Source organism: Botryllus schlosseri, chromosome 5 (assembly GCF_051294905.1).
Source record: "Botryllus schlosseri isolate E-star chromosome 5, Bs_hap1, whole genome shotgun sequence".
Lineage (NCBI taxonomy): Eukaryota > Metazoa > Chordata > Ascidiacea > Stolidobranchia > Styelidae > Botryllus > Botryllus schlosseri.
In genome coordinates, this window is record NC_137240.1 from 22722436 (window position 1) to 22747836 (window position 25401).

The 25401-nt window shown below is 42.0% G+C and overlaps 1 protein-coding gene across 1 annotated transcript; it reads left to right on the plus strand.

Annotated features, from left to right (window-relative positions):
* Positions 1 to 11199: 11199 nt before the first annotated feature.
* LOC145439433 (uncharacterized) lies at positions 11200 to 16709 on the plus strand. Its single transcript, XM_080316914.1, has 10 exons — positions 11200 to 14582; positions 14675 to 14796; positions 14861 to 14896; positions 15231 to 15323; positions 15677 to 15763; positions 15827 to 15912; positions 15980 to 16088; positions 16173 to 16305; positions 16371 to 16441; positions 16498 to 16709. The coding sequence occupies exons 1-10, from the start codon at positions 11252 to 11254 to the stop codon at positions 16600 to 16602; spliced, it is 4173 nt and encodes a 1390-aa protein (XP_080173040.1). The 5' UTR covers positions 11200 to 11251; the 3' UTR covers positions 16603 to 16709.
* Positions 16710 to 25401: the final 8692 nt, after the last annotated feature.

A 25401-nucleotide genomic window follows, 5' to 3' on the forward strand; every position in this document is an offset into this window, starting at 1 on the left:
ACAATGTGGGGTCAGCGCCCCCCCCCATACTTGGACACTACCCAAAAGGACCCTCATCCCCCAGAAATACGGCGACAAGGACACTCATCCCCCAGAAATACGGCGACCCATCGTCTATTTGACCAAATCCCGAACCCGAAAATCCATACTTTCATCAGAGTACACCCCTCCCGCACTTATTTTCTCTTAAGTTGCAAATGGGCAGGAAATTTTTCAAATGCGAAGGATTTACTTTGCAAATGGGCAAGCATTTACTTTTCAAATGGGTAAGCGTTTACTCTTCAAATAGGCAAGGATTTACTTTCCAAATGGGCAGGAAAATTTGCAAATGGGCAAGGATTTACTTTGCAAATGGGCAAGAAAGTTTACAAATGGGCAAGGATTTACTTTGCAAATGGGCAAGAAAGTTTACAAATGGGCAAGGATTTACTTTGCAAATGGGCAAGAAAGTTTACAAATGGGCAAGGATTTACTTTGCAAATGGGCAAGAAAGTTTACAAATGGGCAAGGATTTACTTTGCAAATGGGCAAGAAAGTTTACAAATGGGCAAGGATTTACTTTGCAAATGGGCAAGAAAGTTTGCAAATGGGTAAGGATTTACTTTGCAAATGGCCAAGAAGTTTTCAAATGGGCAAGGATTGATTTCACATTGCAAATGGCCAAGAACGTTCAAAAATCACGACAGGGTTAGTTCGCCCTCTCCCCCATCACCACCACCACCAATTTGGATAAATCCAAATCCAGAAGTAGTTGGTGCGGTCAGCCCCCCCCCCCCCCCCCCAGTCGAGCAAGACCCAGATGAGTCTTCCTCCCCCAAATTCGGCGAAATCCAATCGTGGTCAAAACTCACGACAATGTGGGGTCAGCCCCCCGCATACTTGGGCGCTACCCAGAAGGATCCTCCCCCATGAATACGGCACCTCCCCCCCGTGCTTTGTGTGACTAGTAAATCAACTGGGAATGTCATGGAGATATCTGCCCACATTGAATTTGGTACTGCACCCAGTTATTAATTTTAACACGAATGTATTCCTGTTCCGCTCCGCGACGAGGTTGGCTGCATATGATTAATAAATGTAGTAGCCTTAACAACCCTTAAAGCGCGGTAACTGAATATATTTTCAAATATTCTACCAATGGGTATTGTGTCATTATAAACATTTTGCGTTACCCGAGAAGATACATGTTGCGATTTCGTATGTAGCCACCTCCGACGAAATGTCGAAAGTATATGCGACCACCCTTCCCCCGACCACATATACTTAGATTTTTCTGCTACTTGAAGTAGTTTTCACGTTTCACAAAAATTGCTAATTATACTGTTGATTTAGTAGAAAACATAGGGAGTTACTTGTGCTACTTGAGTAGCACTTCTACAAACTCTAGTTCAGTAGTTCTCAACTGGGGGTCCGCGGACCCCTGGGGGTCCGTGAAGCATTTTCAGGGGTCCACGAAGCGAGGCGAATTTACAAAATAATTGATAGCCTAATTTATATTTTTTAAATTACGAAAATCACGAGGCAGTTTTACTTCATTACAGTAGATCTCACATAAACAGAATGGCCGTCTGAGATTATTATTATTATTATTATTATTATGGAAACAAGTGGCGCTTTCAACCGATGATGGTTATTTGCGCCACGCTCAGTATACATTCAATGAGGCAATCGGAGAAAAACAAAGAGATCAGAGAAATAATTCGCTGGAGAGAATAAATTCTATAACTGGTATAGTTAGGCAATGGAGGGTCAATAGATTTTGTACAGAGAAAGCAACGTTTTCGTTGGCACAATGAGCAATCAAAAATCGGCGATGAAATTCAAATTTACGACATTCCATTAGCAAATGTGAAACAGTGTCCGGGACGCAGCATAAGGAACACAAGGGGGAGTCGGCACACCCAATCTTGAATAAATGGGAATTAAGGCGGCAATGACCTGACCGTAAACGAAATAATATTCGATCATAATGACGATTTTTCGTGTCGGGGAGGCGGTTGAAAATTGTATTTTGAAGCTGTTTATAGCAGGCTCCTTTTTGGTCACGGATGTAATTATTGTTCCAGCGTTGCCGGCAATGCTCGAGTATTAAAACTCTTGCGTCTTTTCTTGGTGTGTCTATATTGAATTCAGAAGCTGGCGATTCATCGCTTGCCGCCGCTTTTGCGTGTGCGTCTGCAATTTCATTTCCCGGGATACCAACATGCCCTGGTATCCATACGTAATGGATACTTGCACCGAGGTTGGTCGCTTGATGGTTCAACGAGGTTATCTCGCGCTGGATTCCGGGTTGACACGAAAGCGATCTTTCACATATATGCTGGAGGCCACTCAGGCAGTCTGAAAGAATAACGTAATTAGATGGCTGCCCGCGCTCCACTATCCACCTCAAGGCGGACAATATCGCCAGCAGTTCTAATGTAAAGCTAGATAGCAGTTTTGAGCAACGCCGTTTGATGACAGTTTGATGATCAGGGATATACGCTGCAAAGCCCGCGCAGTCGGCGAACTTGGAGCCGTCAGTGTAGATTTCTGTGGCGCTATTGTATATGTCGGAAACATAATCAAGACAAATATGTCGTTGGCTATGATCTCGAACTCCTTGCCGGTCAAGGATGGAGACAAGGTTCCTGTCCACTCTGAGGCGAGGGACTGTCCACGGTGGCAACGCCGACCATTGGTATCTATTTACGTTGAGATCTGTGAAAAAGCATTTGGTGAGAGTATTGAAAGAGCGCAGTCTTGGGTTTAGCAGATAGTCTATTTCTTGCCATGAGTCCGACATTAGGCCTTCGGCTGGGTGGGTACCAAGTGGTCTACTCATTACATGACATCGGTAATTAAGGGAAAGGTGTTCATGTCGAACTTGCACTGGCATTTCATTGCAGCTAGCTTGAAGAATGCAGATGGGGGTGCTACGCATCGCGCCGCAGCATATCCGTAGTGCCCGATTTTGTAGGACTTGAATTCGATCTACTTGCGACTTTACACCGAAACCATAGGCAGGGAGGCCGTAATCAATAACCGGGCGTATCAGTGATCTGTAAAGCACAAGCAATGATTGTTTAGACGCGCCCCAATGCGTCCCGGAAAGAAGTCTAATCAAGTTTAATCGTTTGGTGCATTTCTCTATAACGTGATCAATGTGATGCCTGTAAGACAAGGTCTTATCGAAAACTACTCCGAGGTATTTACATTTTTCCACAAAGGAAACCTCTCTACCGCCGATTGTAAGCGATAAACAGCCCACCTTACGTTTACGAGTGAAAAGCATTGCTACCGACTTTGACATGGATATCGAGAACCCCCAGTTACAGCACCACTCGAAAACGCTGTTAAGCGACGTTTGTATCGATGATAGTAGGTTGGGAATAGAGAGACCGCTTTCCCACACTGCGCAATCGTCCGCATAGAGACCGTGATCACATTGGATAACAGATGGCAGGTCATTCAGCATTATCGAAAAAAGCAATGGGCTAATAACACTTCCCTGGGGTGTACCATTCTCTAAAATGTACGTGTCTGATAATGTAGAGCCTATTCGAACTTGGAACGTTCGGTTGGTTAGAAAAGAACTAATCCACGAATAAATGCGACCGGTTATTCCAAGCTGCGCAAGTTTATATAACATTCCTTCGCGCCACATCATGTCGTACGCGCGCTCGATGTCTAGAAACACGGCAATGACCGAACGCTGACTATTCAAGGCTTTGTAAACTGTGTCGTGGAGTGTGAGAATGTGATCTAATGTGGTTCTACCATGTCTGAATCCGGATTGCGAGGTGTGAAGGAGCCCTCTCTCCTCGAGGTACCACCTTAGCCTGTTTGTGACCATAGCCTCCATGATTTTGCATAAATGACTTGTCAATGATATCGGTCGGAAAGACTCCGGAGCGCCAGGGTCTTTGCCATGCTTGAGAAGAGGGATCACTATGGCTTTCTTCCAGGCTTCCGGAACCAGTCCGTCGTGCCATATAGAGTTGAAATGCTCTAAGATATGGTTGAGAGCAGTCGCAGATAGGTTCTGCAGCATGGCATAGCAGATGTCGTCATCGCCAGGAGATGAGTTTCGACGAGATCGAATTGCATCCAGCAGTTCTTCCAGATTGAACGGGACATTGATGGGGTCGACGGGCTGAAGTGGTCGAGTATCGGGAACCGGTCCCACCATGAGGTCTCGATGCCGGAGAAAACTTTCGGAGTAGTTATCACTGCTGCTGACTCTGGCAAAATGTAGTCCTAGTCGATCAGCAATTGATTTGTCGTCCAACAAAGACAGATTGTTCGGGGTGAAGACTCTAGTTGCTTCCGAAGCCGAGCCACCCGACATGGATCGCACTACGCCCCATACTTTTGATAAATTTGTATTCCGATTTAGCGAGGTACAGAAGCTTTCCCATCCCTCTCGTTTTGCCGATAGTATGGTGCGTCTACAGTCAGCGCGTAGTTTCTTGAAGGCTATGACATGATTCAAGCAGAAAGTCCTCTTCATTTTGAGGAATGCCGCTCTTTTGCGCCGTACCGCTCGGTCGCATTCCGAATTCCACCAAGGAACAGGGTTTTTTGACGTGTGTTTTGAACGCGGAATACTGTTGGTGGATGCTGATATTATTGCCTTTGTGATGAACTCGTTGGTGTCATCAATATTAGAATTCTGATATTCTGCCAGATTACTATCAACATGACTGGAGAAAGCGGCCCAATTTGCTCTTCTCAAAGACCAGAGTTGTCTATTTATAGACTTTCTTGTGATCCGCTTCCTATATTCTGTGTGTACTATACAGTGATCACTTCCGAGGAGCTGATCACTCACAGATGTGTGACATTTCGAAGCAATATCAGATGAAGCAAGACTTAAATCCAGCAGGGACCAGCGATTAACGGCGTTTGACGAGATATTAACGCGAGTCGGGATGGACGAATTTAACAAAACCAGTCCGTATTTATCGATAGCATCAGAGAGGATATCACCTCGTCTGTTTGTGAAGGTACTCCAGGACAGATGGTGGGAATTAAAATCTCCCAAGATAAGTGCTTTCGATGACAGATTCCGCAGAAAAGAAAAATCTTGTTCTCGCGGTTGATAATGCGGTGGGATATAAATATTGCATATCTGGAGACCGCCCGCGTTGATAGCCAAGGCATCGATTTGAGAGGCGGTGACTATTTTTTGGTTCGTGGAAGAATTTATTCGATTGCTGACGAAAAAGGCAATCCCCCCAGAATGCGCCGACCTATCATTCCTATAGAGAGTGTATCCTGGCAACCTAGGCGAGTATTTTTCAATGAGATGAGTTTCCTGAAGAGCAATTACGTCCGGGGGAGTCGCGAGATTATTGATGTAATGCTTGAATTCGAAAAGTTTCCTGTAAATTCCACGGCAGTTCCACTGCAAAATAAGTAGTGCTGAAGTATACATTTAATTCGAGTTTCGTACCAAGGAAGTCTTCCCAGGCGCGGGTGACGGCACATTCTTCAGAACCTCAGGGTTTATACTAATTCCAAGGTATTTCGACGAGACTTGACAGACAATGCTAAATACGTCTTGGTCGCCCGACTTAGTCAAATGAACAATCTCGGCGACGAGCGCCAACAGGCGTACGGCGTCTAAACCTGGGAGTAACTGCGAATCATGTTGGCTTCCTTGAAGCAGAGGGTTGTGGGATACTGAATCCCGCACAAACTGTTGTCCGTTCCCAGGTGATGATTGGTCATTGCGCGATTTTAGGTTGCGTAGATCACAGTCATTAGGAAAAGGGTATGCAGCCCTGTAATCATGACGAGGTCGAGTTTTCCTTCGTAGTGCTGCACTAAATGATGTGTTAGAGGTACTTGTTGTTGTGTCCGTATTAGATATGTTCGTGTTCGATAACTGTGGCCACTCTTGGTCTAAGACTATAGTTTTGGCTTCACTGTAAGATATGTTCGAGCGCTCTCTTACGGCAAGAATTTTGGCCTCTTCTTTGAATATACGGCACCCACCATAAGCGGCGCTATGATGCTCCCCGCAATTGACGCATTTCTTATCCTTATCACAGGATTCATATTCATGATCTCTACTTCCACATTTAGTACAACACTTCCTCCCTCGACAGTGCGCGCTGGTATGCCCAAAGCGATTGCATTTGTAACATCTGAGAGGTGTAGGTTTGTACGGTCGAGTTTTCAATTTAAGGTACCCTATTGCGACGTATTCGGGAACCTCTTGCTTTCAAAGAATAACAACACCGATAGACTATCTACCTTATCCCCTTCCTTCGTCGTACGTTGAAGTCTCTTAGCAGATTTAACTTTGAATAGCGCAAGATATTTCGGGATTTCCTCATTCGTTATTTCTATCGGAACGCCCGAGACCACAGCGCGACTGCCGTACGGCTTTGATTGATAGTGTGAAGTGCTAATTTCAATAGTCGTTTTCTCTACCGTAATCAGATCACTTTCGAGTAAGAGGTTAACTTGCTTCTCATTCAAACAAGGAACTAGCAAATCTCCCGAAGGCAACGCCTTAATACTTCCATACTGTCCTATACGATTTATAAGCCATTTGTGAATGGTATCTGGACGGTAATGTTTCATTTTCCGGCCGGGACCTCTGGATGATACAATCACCCGTAACTCCGGAGTAGCACTACTTGGATCTGCCAATGCTGGTACAGTGGATGAAGGGACGCTGTTATTTTCCCTACGAGTATTATTCCCGTCTACAGGCGTGTTTGGCCCTGATAATGCATAAGACTTTGCTGGAATCTTAGCGGCTGTTTTACCGTCTCCTTCACTGTCCGACGACGTAAATGCCACAGATGATCTGCGCTTCTCGGAAAGATTTGCGTCTGTAGTGTCCATGACCACTATGAAACCGCAGAATAATAGGGCTAAGCCTATTAGCCTACCTATATAGATAACTATGCTACCCCGTATGTACAATATAGAACAGTCTTACCGTAACCGTAGGATTCCGACAAGATACGCGCGACCTCAAATCTCTCCGCTACTGAAGACGTCCGCACGCGGTGACGACTAATCACGACTCGCCACCGTCTGAGATTGAATATCCTCATGCTGTGTGGACTCATTTTAGTTGCGAAATTGCCAATAGCCCACTGATACAAATATTTGGCTGCGTATAGAGGTGTTTTGCTGGGCATTGTGTAAAAAATAAATGGTTGGATACGTAAAGTCAATCACGGAGACTTCGAAATGTTCGCAAAAATCCGTTTTCTCCTGTGATATAGGCCTACATAACCATTTCTCTAATAACTTCAAGATGAGCTGCTTGAACAGGCTTGATGTTATATGTTCAATAAAAAAATTTGTTAGTCAATTTTGGTGTCATCATTTTTGCGATCATACCCAAATGTGTCGTCGAAAGCGTTATGCCTTGTTATTACATTCGCCACCACCTTTCCTTGTCTAAATGGATTTTCAGCACTTATTGATATGAAATCGAAGGCGCAGATTATAAAGACACGACCACGTATTTCGAAAAATGCAGTTGAATAATTAGCTTTGAAATAATAAAAGTCAACCCAATTTCTACATAAATAGAATGCTGTTATTTTAAAGAAAAGTCATTTTGTTGCTGTTTACCACTAGCCTACAGTTATCATTTGCACAAGACAGATGACGATTGTACGATAATTGAGCTATATTTGAACAAAAACTTCGAGGGGGGGTCCATGGGGTTGACGCTCATTTTGACGCTCATTTTTTTCGAAATTAGTATACCAGTGTTATCTCCGTCTCGGTCAACTTTTGACCCCTTAACGTATCATAAATACCTCTTAATAAAGTTATTTTTCATTTTTTTTTTGCTGTTCGATTGTTAGTTTGCTTTACTGAGAGTGATATTCCAATTTATGGTGTTGTATTATGTTACGAAGATATCGCGTTTTAGCTTGTAATTGTATTTTAATGTTAGGCAAAATAGTGCTTTACCCCCTGGCACGTTTTTGGTCATAACTTTTCTTCCCCAAGGTAAAAAAGTGACAAAACCCAACATTGAAAAGCTGATAAAATTATCTTTCCAACCGTATATAATACGTCTTTATAAGAATTTTTTCTAGGTTGACCGAAAATTCTACAAGACTATAAAGGCTGTCACTTCATTCAAATATAGGGCTGGGATTAGCAATATGACGTCACGTGACGTCGTGAGGTTCACGTTCGCGTTCACACAGAACCTTTCGGTTCGCGTTCAAACGAACCTGAACCTTTCAGAGGTTCACACCATCCCTAGATCTTTACTTTCATTCAGTGTGCATTCTGTGCAACTGTGCATGCCTCCTCTTTACACCTCCTAGGCTAAGGCGGGTTTCTGATTCCATAGACTAGCCTACTCCAAGTCGCTTGGACTTCTTCCTGTCTTTTCATTGTATCGCATATTGTGTGGTGTATTGAACTGATAAAATTGCTAATAAACCATTAGATGATGATGATGATGATGTGAGGTTTGGTGTTTAATGCGGAATCGAAATTGATGCGGGGAAATTATAGACATTTTGGCGAGGTATTGAAGAAAGATAGGCGAGACAGGAGCAGCTTTTCGAAGACAATCCCAATACACGGAAGAACAGATATCGGTCTGTACTCTGTATAGTTAGTGACATTAGTTCCAACCCCAGCTTTGTGTATTGGTACCACTCTGACTGTTTTCAGAGCTGGGATAGACACCGCTTTCTATCAGGAAGTTTAAAAAATGGGACTTGATCATTGCCGACGGCCTTGTTGGATTTCAGTTTGTGGATGGCTACTTCTACTTCGGCGTGATTGGCAGGATCGAGCATAACAGACTGAGATGTCGATCTTACCTCCGGCCTGGCTGACGCAGGTTTCGCAAGAGAAGAGACAATATTAGGACCTACGTTACAAAAATATTCATTGAAGTGATTCGCGACGATCGCAGGGTCTGAAAATTTTTCACCGGTATTTGAATTCACAATTTGCAGAACAGACTTCATCATTGGTTTATTAGCAATTTTATCAGTTCAATACACTACACTACAAAAAATGCGATACAATGAAAAGAAAGGAAGATGTCGAAGCGACTAGGAGTTGTCTATGGAATCGGACACCGACCTTGGCCTAGGCGATGTAAAGAGAAGGCATGCACACTGAATGAAAGTAAAGAAGATAGTATAGAAAAAAGGAAGTGACAAGAAATAGGGCGGCATGTCATGGGAAGCGAGATCGATAGGTCAGTCGTGGTCCGGTAATCTTGACGATGGACTGTATTTATTTAGTAGTAATTGCTTGTATTCCGACTTGAATGTGGACATGCTCGTCGACTGGCGGATGGCCGGCGGGATACTGTTCCACACATCAGGACCGGCATATTTGATAGATTGATAATCTTTTCAGTCGATCATATGATATTTGGACGACGTGGACGCGCGTGTGTTGTACTTGTGCGCTTTTGATTCGGAGGTAAAGAAGTCATTGAAGTATTCGGGGCAACGACCGCAGTGAAACTGATACATAAACTTGGCGATTTCTAGTTTCCGCATATCTTCTATGTTTAGGACGCCGAATCTCTTCAGCAGCGACTTATTGGATGGGCTTCGGTGCCGGAGTATACTCGAAGTTGTAGCCCGATATATCAACGTTTTGCGTGGGTTTGGTTGAAAAGTTTATTTCTGAAATTGCTACGAGGGTCGGTATAACTTCAGGTCAACGATAAGGTCTTTTAACTCATCATGGTGGGAATTAGATTGCAATCCTTGTGGCTTTTGTATGATACAAAAGTCACAAGGGCAGGCCTTTATCAAGATGCAAATCATCACTTTCCCTTCCGAAATGGCTGGAACTGGAACACGATGTTTGGTCAATGGTCATACCGAAGTGTCGAAATTTGCCATCGTAAATATTCCTAATGAGCGGCGAACTCATTTTGAAATCAACCGAATCAATGAAACAAATACATCTAGTCTCGACTTTTTATGGGACACGCATAGGGCCAAGATTAATGGTTTGTTTTGAAATCGAGACGAATAAAATAAATAGGCTACACACGCTATTCACACACAGCAGCAAGGCGTGAAAAGATCCGAGGGCAAGATTTATATATCAAAGCAGCGAGGATATATATGCATTCGGATCAGTACAATTACATGCTTTTGCTCTTTGCTCCCTAAGATTTTATCATAGGAACAATTCAGTTGGAACGATCGCACTGACCGATATATCCGCGTGACCATTCTCGTTTTCCGTTGTGTGCTATATACTCACCAGCGGAGTTAATCCAATCACACAGTTCGGAAGATCGTTATCAATTCCAGTAAAGAACAATAACTGAATTCTTTTGCTCTAAGCAAGTTTCAGTCCGAATCCGATTCTCCGGATGAGAAGTCAGATTGTCTGTAGACTCGTTTATAGTGTGAATGTCGCTAGCGATATATATATACGTTCTGCGCTAATATTCAGTATCAGTATAGGCATATCAGAGTATTTAATATTTTCATTTCAAAACACCAGAAAACTGCAATACAATAATAAGATAGGAAGGTGTTGAAATAACTTGGAGTAGTTTTTGATCATCGATGTAAAGGGGTTTTGGAATGGTAGTTTTTACAGTAGTTTTATTTATTTTGGTAGTAGTGTTATGCTATATTTTTGCTTTTAATAATGTTCTGCAAAGATGTTCAATAGAGAACAGAAACAAGAAACAACAGACAGCATAATTTCAGTACTCGATAGAATCATCGTGACTCAGATTCAAGTATTCTCGAATCATTTTCCACACAGCGATTTATTATCTCCACGATGACAAATCAAATTCGAACTTCTCGTACGCAAGTGTTTACAAAATATGAGTGATTTGTAATTGTGTTAGGGATTAGTATCATTGTCATATCATAACGAGAGAAAACTTCTATATTATTTAGTGGGTGGTCGTCAGTTCTAGTTCGTGTTCTAATTGCGGATTTTGAAAAGTGAGTCGTTCGAGTTTTAGTTCTATAGTTGCTAGTATTAAAACGTGAGTAGTTTTAGTTCTAATTGCGTATATTGAAAAGTGAGTAGTCCGAGTTTTAGTTCTATAGTTGCCAGTATTAAAATGTGAGTAGTTTTAGTTCTAGTTGTGGATTTTGAAAAGTTTGTAGTTCTTGCTTTAATTACACTTTTTGAAAATCCAGTAGTTTGTACAAGTCTGCTGATGCCACTACGGAAGGTATTTTAATGTACTATTTTATTTATTCGTTATCATAAATCCCAGTTTTCGCAGATATAATTAAACTATAAATGTTATTTGAGCGTCATGGTAGATGCTTCAGATGTACTCCACAAGAATTGTCTCAAAGATGTTGTCAACAGTCCAGGGTACTACAGAAGCACTTTCATGGAGTGCCCCGGTAATTGCCACTATAAAAAGGGGCATTGGCATTGCCGTTTGTGTCGAGTGGTGGTTAAATACGACTCAAATCAGAAAAATCATTATCTAAAGGGCCATCGTCGCAGAACAATTGCATTTGAAGATTATATGTGTCTACCATGTAAAATTGATCATGATGGCCTCGGCAGGGATCTGAAAAGACCTCATTACCACTGCCCCATATGCAGCCGAACAATATGCTCTAATTACTTCGCAAAACATTTAACCAACCAACATTCAAAATCAGCTGCAGAGTCCGGCGAGTTTATTACGAGCCAAAATTTACCCGAATCCAATGGCATGAATGACACGTTGTTGGCAGAATTTCGAGTCGTCAGCACTACTGAAAAGTCCAAGAAAGGAAATGAAAAATTGGATGAATGTTCGATTTGTTTCAAAACAATGAATAGTCGCTCTATTGCACAGCATTGCCGACGAGTTCACAGTGTGGAAACAGAGAACATTGCATATAATGTAGATGAAATGCGGGGCATATACCTTGTTCGAATGAGCGCTCATGGAGGAATTCCCTATCCTGTTCACGTTCGTAAAAACGTTGCACCGTGCAGACTTTCCACCGCAGTAGAGTGCGACAACGGTGATTGTATGAATTATATGCGGGTTCACTGGAAAAGCGATCGTCCGTCGACAGAATGTAAGCACTTGAAAATTGCTTCAAATAATCCCGCTTATCTCCCTAATATTTACCTTCAAGACAACGATTTAATGAAACTGTCGCACACGGGTCCGTATAGGAGGCTTACGCAGAAAAAAATAGATAATTGTCGGGAATTACATAAAAAAGCGAACGACGAATCTGCTCAACTTCTGCATGCTATACATCACGGCCGATATATAATGTTTTCCATATTTTCTGGTGAAACACACTATTTTTGTCGTCTTGGGAGAGTAGTGGTATCTGCAGATATGGAACTCGGTCGCATGTCATGTAGCTGTTGCAATGCAAAAGTATTGTGTGTTCACAAATGTGTTTGCATGTGGTATTTGGCGGGAAAAGATATGTTCGACAAATTTCGATCAATACAGGATAGCGAAGGGGAAGGCACCGAACAATACGAACAGCGTCCTGATATTAGTAAAAAAGGGACATCTGTATACCCACCACAGGATGTCGTACTCATCAAAAAAATGTGCGAATACATAAAGGCAAATAAACGAATTCCGTTACATTTTCCACCCAAATTACGTAGTACGAACGATTGTTCAAGTGCACTGTATCCATCGGAGACCACATGTCACGGGTGTAAAATCCCTCTCTTGGGACCTCGGCTGATAACAAGTGAAGCGAAGATTCTGAGTTTTAATAAACTTATCGAAAATGTAAAAGCTTATTATCGCCAGTGCCCACAATGCAATATGTGTTACAGGTATCAAGACTACTGCCATGGCATCCACAATTTCGATGATAATTTGTTTTTAACCATCGATCTTTGCTTAACATTGAGAGCGGCAGTGAAACAGTTCCTCCCAGTCGGTTGTTTGTCAAAAGTGCTCTCGGAGCGCATTGAGCGAAAAGTAGACCCGCATCAATTACGAAACGCGTATTTGCATTTCGAAGCTGTTTCTGATCACAAATACTCCTTCAGCTGTGATTTATGTGGTAATCAGCCGACGATTTTGATCATGGATCTCTGCAAAAAAATAAATTTTGAATGCTCAGCATCGCATCTAAGTCCGTCTAATCTTGATCAAGAGATTGATGAGGTCAATTGTGATGAATTTTGGGACAAAGTCGAACTCAATATGGTACTGCGGGGATTCCCGAAAAGGCAAGTCTCGGAGTGGTGCATTACTCCCAACTTGTCCAAGTGGTCACCATTCATCGGGGAACAAAGCAGACGGGGGCCATTTTTGCTGAATACGGAATATCGTAAAGTGTTAAAAACTGATGGATCTTTGGAGGCCGACTGTCGAGAGATGACTGAAGACCGACTCGTAGAGGCATTGCAGAACATGTCTGCAGCGGACTTCAATAAAGTCGCAAAATCGATCATCGGTAAAACAGAAAAAGCGTGCAAGCTTGACAAATTGATGATGATTAAAAAAACCATTTCAAAAGACACAGAAAAATTCAACAAAGCGTTCGCCAGGCTCTGGGGTAGCTCTGGTGGCTGTTTGTATTGTCTTTGTCCGCACGGAAGTGTGTACGGGATAAAATTTGTGCTTCGAGCTGAAAGCCCCAGAGACTACGTTGACATCATTCGATCTTTTAAACTACAACCCAATGTTATCATTGTCGACATGGCAAACATGGTCGTGGCACATGGTAATAAAAGATTCCCTGAAATGTTCTCGCCCCATGCAGGAATGGTATGCGAGCCAACGGACGATAACGTCGATAAGGCATTGAAGCGAAAGCTCAGTATATCAATGCCATGGATTCATGGCAGTACCATTAGCGATAGAGATGAGTCGACCACTATTATTGAACAAAATGCTCATCTTTGTCTCTTCGATCGATTCCACGAAAAGAATGTGACCCGGAAAGAAGAAGTTTTACGTCGTGTCTACCTCATTAAAGAACTGAAAAATCAAGTCAACACCCAAGTTGTTGAACAGTTTAACGCACTAACGAAAAGGGGGAGCAGATTCCTTAACCAAATGACACCAATAAATCACATATTTATGTTTCGATCGATCATTGATTTCCACAATGCAAATATCAACAACGCACTGCGGGCACGATTTATCGAAAGTGGCGATGTGGGACTTCGACATGACGAATACGGCCGAGTAAGGGTAGTAACGAATCGGCCCAATATTCCCGGTCAAGAGTATGGCAGCGGAGAGACGAAAGACGCCTTCACTGACTCAAGTGATATTGGAACCAGTTCAGACGAAGCCAGGAACATGCTTGTCGAAAGTGGTGAGCTGCAGCAGCGCCATGACGACTACGACCGAGAAAAGCTGGTGACCACTCAACATCATGAATACGGCGAGACGATGAAAGACAGCCTTACCGACTCGGGTGATATTGGTACCAGTTCAGACGAAGCCTGGAACATACTTGTCGTTAATGGTGATCAGGACAATCACGAGATTGGTGATCTGGACGATCACGGCCGAGAAAAGCTGGTGACGACTCATCCCAATATTCCAGCTCAGCAGCATAACCACGGAGATACAAAAAACACCCTTACTGACATTGGAGTCACTTCAGACAAAACCAGGAGCCTCCTCCCATTCAAATTCATAGGTATATACTATATATTGACATTATCTCCAGTACTCATAGCACGCAATAAATTAGCGATTTCTAAATGATGTCATTATATTCTCTCATTTTAGACATTGCTTCCCTGTGGACCTCGAGGCAGGAAAAAGACCGGATCGAAGCTGTTGTGAACCACACACCACTGTTCAAGTCTGATCTAATGACTCTCAAAGGCAGTGACTGGCTTAATGATGCGGTATGTTTTGGTGTTGTGTATGATATAGCAATTTAGAACTGCATGGTTTGTCTACTTCTTTCAGGTGATGAATGGCGTTCTCTTTACAATTTGCAAGAAGGTAAGATATAGCAACAGTAGTGTAAGATCTGTCCTAGCAGGGTGCCAGTAATCTTCCCGTGCAACCCCGCACCTAACCTCATTTCCCACGACCTTAATCTTATATCGATAAAGTAGTCTGTGAAGCACGTGCTTTGAGAGATCGCCATTGCAGCGCCGTAGCGGGCGTGCTCGCGCTTAAGTCACAGAGTCGTGTACAACTGTACATACAATTAGATACATCTAACTTTGTTCTTTCTATATCCGTTAATATGTGCATTGTGCATCGACCGCTAGAAGAAGGATGGATGTGTGGCATCACTTTTACCTACTAAACATATATTTTATCATTTCAGTGGACATCTCATGTGACGGTGATTTCGTCACAAGATGCCACTAAATGGTTTGTAGCCGGGATCTACGACAAAAGCATGAAGACTAGAACTGTGGTATGTTACAAACAACATAGCAATGATTCGTTAAATTACTTTCCGGAGGCTGTGACTGCGATGATGCTCAAGTAGAAGGAGGCTATATAGTGCCGTAATTTTCTACCTCGCAGTTGCAAGCTATGAGTGGGGATAGCCCACTTGAATAACAAGCGGATGACGGACGCAATCCACTTCAATATAAGAATTACTTCTTCGTCGTGTGTGAAATATCTGTAACATCCTGTGTATGCTAATCATCACGTACATGCTGCTAATCGATCACAAACGCCACTATACAACTAATAATAATAAGTGGAAGGAAAGAATTATACTTTTGCAGTTCCATTATAAAATATTATTTTTCCTTTAAGATTAAAAAGGCAAGAACCAAATCATTTCTTTCGCCGCTTCATGTGTGTTCAGGAACATCTGGGGTTAGAAATCATTGGATTTTGTTGGTAAGTGTAAACGATCGTGAAATAAATTGACATGACGACTCAAAGTAGATTTAACAATCACAGATATCGGATGCAAAGTCAAACAGATTCTGTTTGTATGATCCCATGGGCCACGAGGGCCGTTACACGAGTATCCTTGACGAGTTTCGGTGAGTTAGAGAAATATTTTGTCGACTGGTTTGGTATATACTGTATATTCATTCTGTTGTCATTCAGAAAATTCCAACGAACATTTTCTTCAAGAAGATATGTGAAATCGACAAGACAAATAACAAGACCGGAAGTTCAACAAGATGGTTTTAATTGTGGCGTACTTGTGTTAAAGGTTTGTGATGTCTATATATGTCTTCGCGTGGCAAGTTTGCCGCCACGATAAAGTTGGTGAATTATTGAAATCGGTGTAACTTAGGCTGCTGAAGTGTATTGTAAAGATGGCGGAGCATCGATTCCTGCGGCAGGTATGGAGTTCGGCTTAAACCATTCGACGCATGCTTGTGTCGGCTACAGGAATGAATTCGGACAAACTCTGCTCGACGAAACAAGTAAAGATATATCTACAAGCTTTCTTGGCTGCTACGGTATAATCAGTAAACCACTATCTCTACAGATGAGGAAGAGTTTTCCAATTATTGTGTGAAATGCTACTCTAAGACATCACCAGGAGACAGCACACAATGGGTATTAAGTGATTGACTCCATTTTGTTACGCAAAGTAATTCCAGTCGTTTTTCTAGGTCGAATGTAACAATTGCAAAAGATGGACCCACACGGATTGTTCTCCTGGGCAATTTGCACCAGAAGGATTTTTTTATTGCGAATATTGCCACGATGTGTGCTAGGCATATTCGTTCCTCCTACAATGAATATATTCGATGATTGGTGTAAGTTTAGTAATGGAAATTTCATTGAATAAAATTGAACGCTGAAGACATGTTCACCAACTAAATGTGGATTTGTATTCATCCGGAATGTTGGTGGTGATGGGGGGTCAATGGTAGCAACAACTAACCGATGTCAGGTTTGGATGTAGATCTGCATTTTTAAAATTTGGATTTGGATTTCGCTGAATTTGAGGGGAGAGGCCACCCCACCCTGTCGTGTTTTTTGACCGTTCTTGGCCATTTGCGATGTGAAATCAATCCTTGCCCATTTGCAAAGTAAATCCTTCCCAATTTGCATAAATACTTGCCCATTTGAAAACTTTCTTGCCCATTTGCAAAGTAATTCCTTGCCCATTTGAAAACTTTCTTGCCCATTTGCAAAGTAAATCCTTGCCCATTTGTAAACTTTCTTGCCCATTTGCAAAGTAAATCCTTGCCCATTTGCAAAGTAAATCCTTGCCCATTTGTAAACTTTCTTGCCCATTTGCAAAGTAAATCCTTACCCATTTGAAAACTTTCTTGCCCATTTGCAAAGTGAATACGTGCCCATTTGCAACGTAAATCCTTGCCCATTTGCAAAGTAAATCCTTGCCCATTTGAAAACTTTCTTGCCCGCATTTGCAAAGTAAATCCTTGCCCATTTGCAAATTTTCTTGCCCATTTGGAAAGTAAATCCTTGCCTATTTGAAGAGTAAACGCTAACCCATTTGAAAAGTAAATGCTTGCCCATTTGCAAAGTAAATCCTTCGCATTTGAAAAATTTCCTGCCCATTTGCAACTTAAGAGAAAATAAGTGCGGGAGGGGTGTACTCTGATGAAAGTATGGATTTTCGGGTTCGGGATTTGGTCAAATAGACGATGGGTCGCCGTATTTCTGGGGGATGAGGGTTCTTTTGGGTAGTGTCCAAGTATGGGGGGGGGGGGCGCTGACCCCACATTGTCGTGAGTTTTGACCACGATCGGATTTCGCCGAATATGTGGGAGGCGGACTCATCTGGGTCTTGCTCGACTGGGGGACTGACCGCGCCAACTAATTCTGGATTTGGATTTATCAAAATTGGTGGTGGTGATGGGGGATGCGGGGGTCACATGGCAGCACGATCTAACTGACGCCAGTTTTGGATGAAGATCTGGATTTTCGAATTTGGATTTCTCCGAATGTGTTGAGGGAGGCCTCATCTGGGTCTTGCTCAACTGGGGGGCTGACGACCCGACCATGTCGTGAGTTTTGACAGCACCAACTAAATCTGGATTTATCCGAATTAGTGGTGGTGAATCTGGCGAATCGCCGAATTTGCGGGAGAGGACCCATCTGGCTCTTGCTCAACTGAGGGTGCTGATGGCCCCACCCATCATCATTGGTTTATTAGCAATTTTATCAGTTCAATACACCACAAAAAATGCGATACAATGAAAAGCCGTGATTTTTGACCGTTCTTGGCCGTTTGCAAAGTGAAATCAGTCCTTGTCCATTTGCAAAGTTCTTGGCCATTTGCAAAGTAAATACTTTCCCATTTGCAAACTTTTTTTCCTATTTGTAAAGTGAGAGCACCAACCCTATCGATATTTATTGCAGCATTAAGTTACGTGTGGATAGTATACTATAGTTGTATTGTAGCGGTAGTTGGTAATCATTGCAGTATTTTGATGATTGATATCGATTGCAATATATATAGGATACTGCTATTTTTAAGCCTAAGAGACAATGACTGCCAGTGCCAGTACGTTGATGTGTTATGAATTCATGCAATGTGCTACATACCATATATATATTAAATATCCTAAGCTATTGTATGACTTCTCAGTTGAACAATTCAAAATATTTAGACCTCTACACCTATATTACAAGTTATTGATCATTCTGTCATGCTGCCAAGTGCCACTACCCGAAGGAAAATGATCATCAGCTCCAATTGAGGGTGAAACAAACTGTCCCGGGGCCTGGATTACTTGATTGATTGCCTGGATTGGATTACTTCACTCTATGGCACAGTGCAAATATCTTGAGTTTCAAGACATATGGCTATACCACATGCATACGGATTAATAATCTGATGGATTATCCCAAGAGAGCCGAACATAGGCAACTAAGAAATTGATGATGCCCTCGTCAAGAATTCAGCCTGGAGCCAATTATTATCACCACATAAAATTTGGTCATGCGGTGGAGGGCAGCGTGGTTTCATGCCAACAGAAAATGTCAGCAGATGATCTGACCAATGACTAACTGTCCTGAACTTCTTTCCCGATGTTGATGTCTGCTTTGAAAATGATATTTCATTTGTGTACAGCAAGACAAGCGCTCTTCCGTGGATGCTATGAATATGTCTAGACAAGTGGTTATGGAGGTAGAAGAAAATACATAGGCATAACAGTCTCAGCAGTTATTGAGGTTAACATCCATTTTTCTTCAACTATTTCTTATGCTCTGGGTATCGAATGCACAAAAATTAATAAATCGATCTTCTTTGCAAGTTTATTTGTAAATTCAATGAATCAAAGAATATCATAAGTTCAGAATATTACGGGGTCAACGCGAAAGAAACAATGTTAGTCGTCTTTAGAGGATGTTTCTGAGTTGGTTGAGCCAATACACAGAGGGGGTCAGCAACGAAGTACTATTTTATCTGAGTACTAGCGTCATTATGAGTTTATGCTACTTCCACTTCTACTTGACACTTTTTAGGTAGTACTTTTTTGTCAGGTTTGGGATTTTGTCAACTAGAATGTAGCTTTGGCGCATGATTGCATCCCCTTCAAGCGTGAGGTTGAACTGGGCAAAATAGCCCCAGTACCACGGTAACTAAATTAATTTTTGAAAATTGCACTTATTTGTGGTGTCATCACCCTTTTGCGTTGATCAAGAAGATGCAACATGCAATGTTTACAGTTGTCACATGGCATCAATTTCTAAAACTAAGTGACCCTCAACCAAATCTACTTCATGTAACGAATTTCTTGACCGCTTTTCAGAAATTCATTTCTACTTCCACTTGAAGTACTTTGGACATGTTCTGGAAGTAATTAGTGCTACTTGTACTGGAGTATAAATTAAGGCATTACTTCTACTCGGTTCCCAACAATGACCACGTTGACCACGTCTGGGTATAGGATGACCGATCTTGTCACTGCGTTTGAGCTGCTCTAAGAGTTATATGATAGTTACTTCCCTTAGTTCGCTAAATATCGCACATATGTGACATCAACTATTTATCAAAATCGAGTGTGATTTGCCAAATCCACTTCATTCGCAGTTGCGAAGTAGTGGTAATAAAATTGGCATTGTATAAGGCAACAATAAAGTGCACTGATTTGCTTAGTCTTGACGGCAGGTTCTCCCAAAAGATACTTCCGATGTGTTCAGCGACATTTGTTTTATAGCAGGCCGCCCGCACCCAAACCAGCAGACAGTATATCCTGATCCTTGCGGGTCCCGGCTGCTTCAGCCATATCTTCCATCCAAAATCAGGCTCCACAACAGACAAATAGTACTGCTTGAACTAACAAATACTCTTACCAGAATATAAGCGAATCGCTTTACTTCAAATGCAGAAATTTAAGTACATATGATCAGAGTTGAGTACAGTAATACGACTAGGTTACCGATGGATTTCTGCGTAATTCTGACGATATCATTCTAAATGCTTTGTACAGGATTGACATCTAGCATAGGTGAATCTCTGATGACTTCTACAACAAATTTCCGAAACGTTTACAACCAGAAATCAACAGTACACTATGCGATATTTAGCACTGAAGCAGGTGCGCGAGAAAGTAGCTTGCTAACCAATTTGTTGTTGCTATGCGTATCTAGTCACGTGATCGAAGTCCTGCAAAAGGCCTATTGATATATTATAAATGCAAACCATTCAATATCACCAAACAGAGTTAAAAAAGTGGGTTTAGGAAGACTTTAACTGGAAACTGAGCAGTCAACACAGTGACTTGGACTCGCACTCGAGTCATAATACCATGACTCGGACTCGATCCTCTGTTCGCTGACTTGGACTCGGACTTGACTCGGTGGGAATTGAAAATGACTCGACTTGACTCGAGTCAAAAATATTAATGTGAGATTGACTTGTGACTCGGAGCCTTGTGACTTGGTTACAACCCTGATCCAAATCCACCCCACAGCTCGAGTTTGTGAGGAATTATCCGGCGAATCCGAACAATATCATCCAAAAATCTATTCGAACCAAAAATTGTCGCCCAGAATCCGCAAAATCCGAATTGATTAACTTTTCCGAAGAATCAGCTGAGCTAGACGCAGAGGGTCGTAGCCTTTAGGCCAGGGGTGGCAAATTATTTTTCCTAGCGGGCCAAATGTGAAGCAGAAATTTCATGGGTGGGTCGAGACGAAAAGGTTTAGACCAGTGGTTCCCAAAGTTGGCGCCAGGTTGAAGTTGCCAGATCAAGGACTAACGCAGGAACGTGCGTCTACCACCGCAAGCTAAGTATTATCTACCAATTAAGCCAAACATTACGTGGGACTCGATCAGGTTACAACTCTAGCATGTTATCAGAGGACACACACTTTGCAATCTCGTGAGATGATTTCAGCTTCAACGAAAGACGAATCGCCTCCTCAACAATTGGACTATTAAAACTGATTTGGAGCCATCAAGCACTTATTCAGACTTTCACGGTAAATAGCCTACATTTAATTTGACTTCGAATTTCGAGAATGCATTTTGCCGTGAGAATGATTTATCTCCCTTTGCTTTATCGGATAGCAGCGAATTCCCCATTATTGTTCGAATCGTGGTTTTCATAATTCTATTCGTTGTTTGTGTTCCGATGTTTGTCGCCATGACATTCAGCGAACCAGATTTGAGTGATACTCTGACACTGACAAAACGTTGTTCATTGGTTTCGTCTTTATATTACGGCCTTAAAAACTATTATTTGAATCTTGGCGTTTTGTTTAATGACGAAAGTAGCACAGGCTACATTCCGCGCCGGGAATTACATTCTCGTCCGCCTGATTAATGTTGTCATACGTCCGGAATTTCCCGGACATGTCCGGAATTTCCCCGTTCAAACTAGCGTCCGGGAGGAATTTTTAAAATATGACAAATGTCCGGAATTTTTATGACTTGACGTAGGCTCATTTATGCTGATGCATGATATTTTTCTTCGCGCTGCGCGCGATTTACTATCACATTTATTGATTTTGATATGGAGACTACGACCATCTCAAAATCTGCAATAAAATATTAAGATAAACAACCTTCATTTACTGAAATAAGCCTAATTGTAATCGCAATTATAGGAGAACGGTATATTCCTTGAGGTCGTTAATGCGGTTTAAATGCTTCATTCAAAGAGAGTGGTTCCAAACGAAAGAGGGGTGGTTTGCCTTTATTCGGGGGTTTGCGAATATGTTGAACGTAATCATAGCTTCCAAATTAGCCCGTGAGTAAGTCTGAGCAAAGGTGCTGACTTCTTTTAGTAATCAAGTTAGTCAAATTTTGATCTGGGCCACGGAATATTTTCAAATTGGAGATGGAGTCGCGACCATAAAAGGTTGGATACCACTGGATGTGGGGTGTTTATAAAGCTCCGTGGTGCGCACCGGCATATAAGGCTGATAAACAATCTTATCGGTAGGACATGAACATGGCTTAACAATGTGCAATTGCGCTCCCTGTAATTTTCGAACTCATTATCCTCCACCAGCTCTACCGCTAACTCTGATCATGTGGGCGGAGAGTAGTATCTATATAGTAATATATGGAACGACCAATATTATTGACAGAATTCAATCAAATAATTCAACTACCAGGTGCATATAAAAACCAAATTCATATAACAAGCACCCCCCCCCCACCCAGAAGTTGCATCGATTACTCTATAGTGTGGGCTCAAAATCATTGCTTATTTGGGCGGCAGGAAGCTGAAAACATGTGCTTTCGGTCCCGATTATAAAACACACACAGCCACATACTCCTGAATCGGATCGTGACCACCTCTGGGCTATGAGCAAAGGTTTGCTAGTGTGATGTCATAACTCATTTTGAAATCCACTAGTGGGCGCTAAAGAGTGTCCGGAATTCGTGTTGCTGAAATATGGTAACCCTTGATTAATCGCTTCCGTCGCCCTAGAAATCGAATAATAACTACCGATGCACTATTCACTATCTCCAATTACAACTTCACTTCGCACGAATAGCCTACCGGAGTCGTGTGACAATCCATTTGCTTACAGTTATCTAGCTTTCTTGACTACTTTCACCACCTCAGATTACCACTGTTCGGTCATCGAGTGATGTTAAGTAAACTGATTTATCAGCTACTTTGACAACGGACTTGCTTATGGCTTGAAGGCAAGTAACTCAAGAATATTGCATACGGACTATATTTATTTTTTTCGCAGAAATATCACTTTCGCTGCCAATTACGACATTAATGAACAACTGTGGGGATACCCAAATATATTTGCTACCTTCTATTCGTCGTCTAGAGGATTACCACCTCCAATACAGTGTCCGATTATATTATCTTCTACCAGGAAATCAAACTGAAGTAATTACGGAGGTATGATCAATTCTAACTTTATAAACATTTACATGAGGGTGCTTCGTTCATGAAAACCAAAAGGTCCAGCATCACCAATCTTGGTGCTGGTGAGATAACGTAGTGGAACTAGCCACAGCTACAACACCAATGAGTTGTGGGTTCGAGTCCGACCGATGTCAACTCCAGAAATGCTTTTAATTGTTGGAAGTTTCTCTGGGCTTCTCCTCGCCATCCGATCTGCGTGTGCGGTCATGCGGTGTCTTAAGAAGCCTATAGATGTGGACCATGCTACAAGTTGACAGATACGGAATGATAATAACGAATATCGGCCTGCTCTAAATGACCATGTGATCGAAAGACACCAGGAATACCACAAACAACAACAATCTTGATGTCGCCTGTCCAGTGTCCAATTTTATTATCAACTCCAGCATGAATTCCTAATCAATCTACCACCATTGAATTAACATACCGATGTCCAAAATACCGCCTCGTGTTCAGTTTCTCCACGTCACAAGCAGTTAGATAGCAAGGCTCGGCTATCCATTACAACTTTGCGTCCTTGGTCGATTTTATTGCGTTTTTCATACTGAATGTCAGCAAATTTCTAAGTATGCCATCAGTGCGCTGCGCACGGCTACGCTGTTCGTTCGGCATTTCTACATTTCATTTGTGCAATCATTTGTGTAACAGGGGGTCAAACATACGGCCCGCGATGCAATGCCGAGTAAATGTACAGTCCGAAATATAACCGTGCGACTGCAATGCTCCGTTTTCACTCTACTCACCATTACTTTAGGTCTGTGACACACTTAGTTCAGAAATGGAGCAAAATGTAGTTATTCACAGAGACGGAAACAGTTATGCAAAACCGATGCACGTAAATTACACAGTGATTACAGAACATAGTAAATAATAATAATAGTAATAATAAAGTTGTTGCTAAAATATAGCTTCCGTACTCCGTAGATAATAAAGTATTCCACTGAAACCAGAGATATGAATTTAAAGGTAACATTTTGTATCATTTGACTGATCCCGACTGCAGACAATCAAAATAGTTGAATCCGACCCGCGACCCAAATTGAGTTTGACACCCGTGGCTTATATTGTATATCAGAGCTAAGTAGTGTTGGGATGACTCGAGTCAACTTTTTCGTATGAGTTGACTTGACTCGAGTCACTTTGAAAAAATGACTTGACTTGACTTGACTCGGCGCTTCAGAAATTTGGATTGACTCGTGACTCGGGGAAAAATTTACGAGTCAATTTCAAGTCATCAAGTAGACGGTGTCGATTAAATCACAGTATCTTTTTATGTTCGGATTATTCGCGCTACGCATGTGTCACATTGTGAGAGCAACCAGTCATTGACTGACTGTACCTTTCAGTGGCTTCCCTTGTTACTAGTGATGAACATCGGAGCGGAGTCGGAGTGGATTCGGAGAGGAGCTTTGCCGATTTTGTGACAGTCGGAACGGAATTGGAGTTTACTACAGATATTTTTTCGGAGAATTTCGGAGTATCGTAACTTTTGTCTCCGATATCTTTGGATATAGCTCTGACCAGAATACACTCTTGATTATGATTACAAACCAAAACACAGACAGTTGACAACTTGTAAAGTTGTAATATGACGGGTAACATGCAAAAATGATTGCCATAAAAATCCGCCATCTGCACTGCAATTGTGGGACCGGAGAGTAGACAATACTATGAGGCCAACCCTACTATCACATTAATTTAGAAAAACACATTACCAAGTGTACCATGCTTGCCACTGTTTCGGATACTTGACGAGAATAGTCGGAGTATCTCGGAGTCTGGGATTGAACTCTTCGGAGTCGGAGGGAGTTTTCCTCAGACACTAAATTTGTCGGAGGGATTCGGAGTCTCGAAAAGCACTATCCGCTCATCACTGCTTGTTACATCACGAATCAATTGACCGAAAACGAACTGATGACAGCTTACGTTTATGTGCAATTAGTAGTATAATCTAACAGCAAACGTATCTCTGTTTCTTAGACGGGTTACATCGCGCAGTGCCCACCTTATCCGACCCGCTTGTATGATTGAATGGAACGAAAATAGCTTATGCGTATATTCTCACGGATGTGTAGATGGGTAGTGTATTATGCCATATCAATAATGTTTCAACTTCTCGACGCTTCGTATTCGATCCTCTATTTTGCCTCACGTATTTTATTAGCTGCTCTACGTCTGCGTGAGCGATAC

Bases quoted from the DNA above. Each gene is read 5' to 3' on its own strand.
- LOC145439433 (XM_080316914.1), top strand. From the start codon at position 11,252: ATGGTAGATGCTTCAGATGTACTCCACAAGAATTGTCTCAAAGATGTT. The intron at 14,583-14,674 runs GTATATACTATA...CTCTCATTTTAG, and splicing joins CCTCCCATTCAAATTCATAG to ACATTGCTTCCCTGTGGACC. The intron at 16,306-16,370 runs GTAAAGATATAT...CTATCTCTACAG, and splicing joins AACTCTGCTCGACGAAACAA to ATGAGGAAGAGTTTTCCAAT.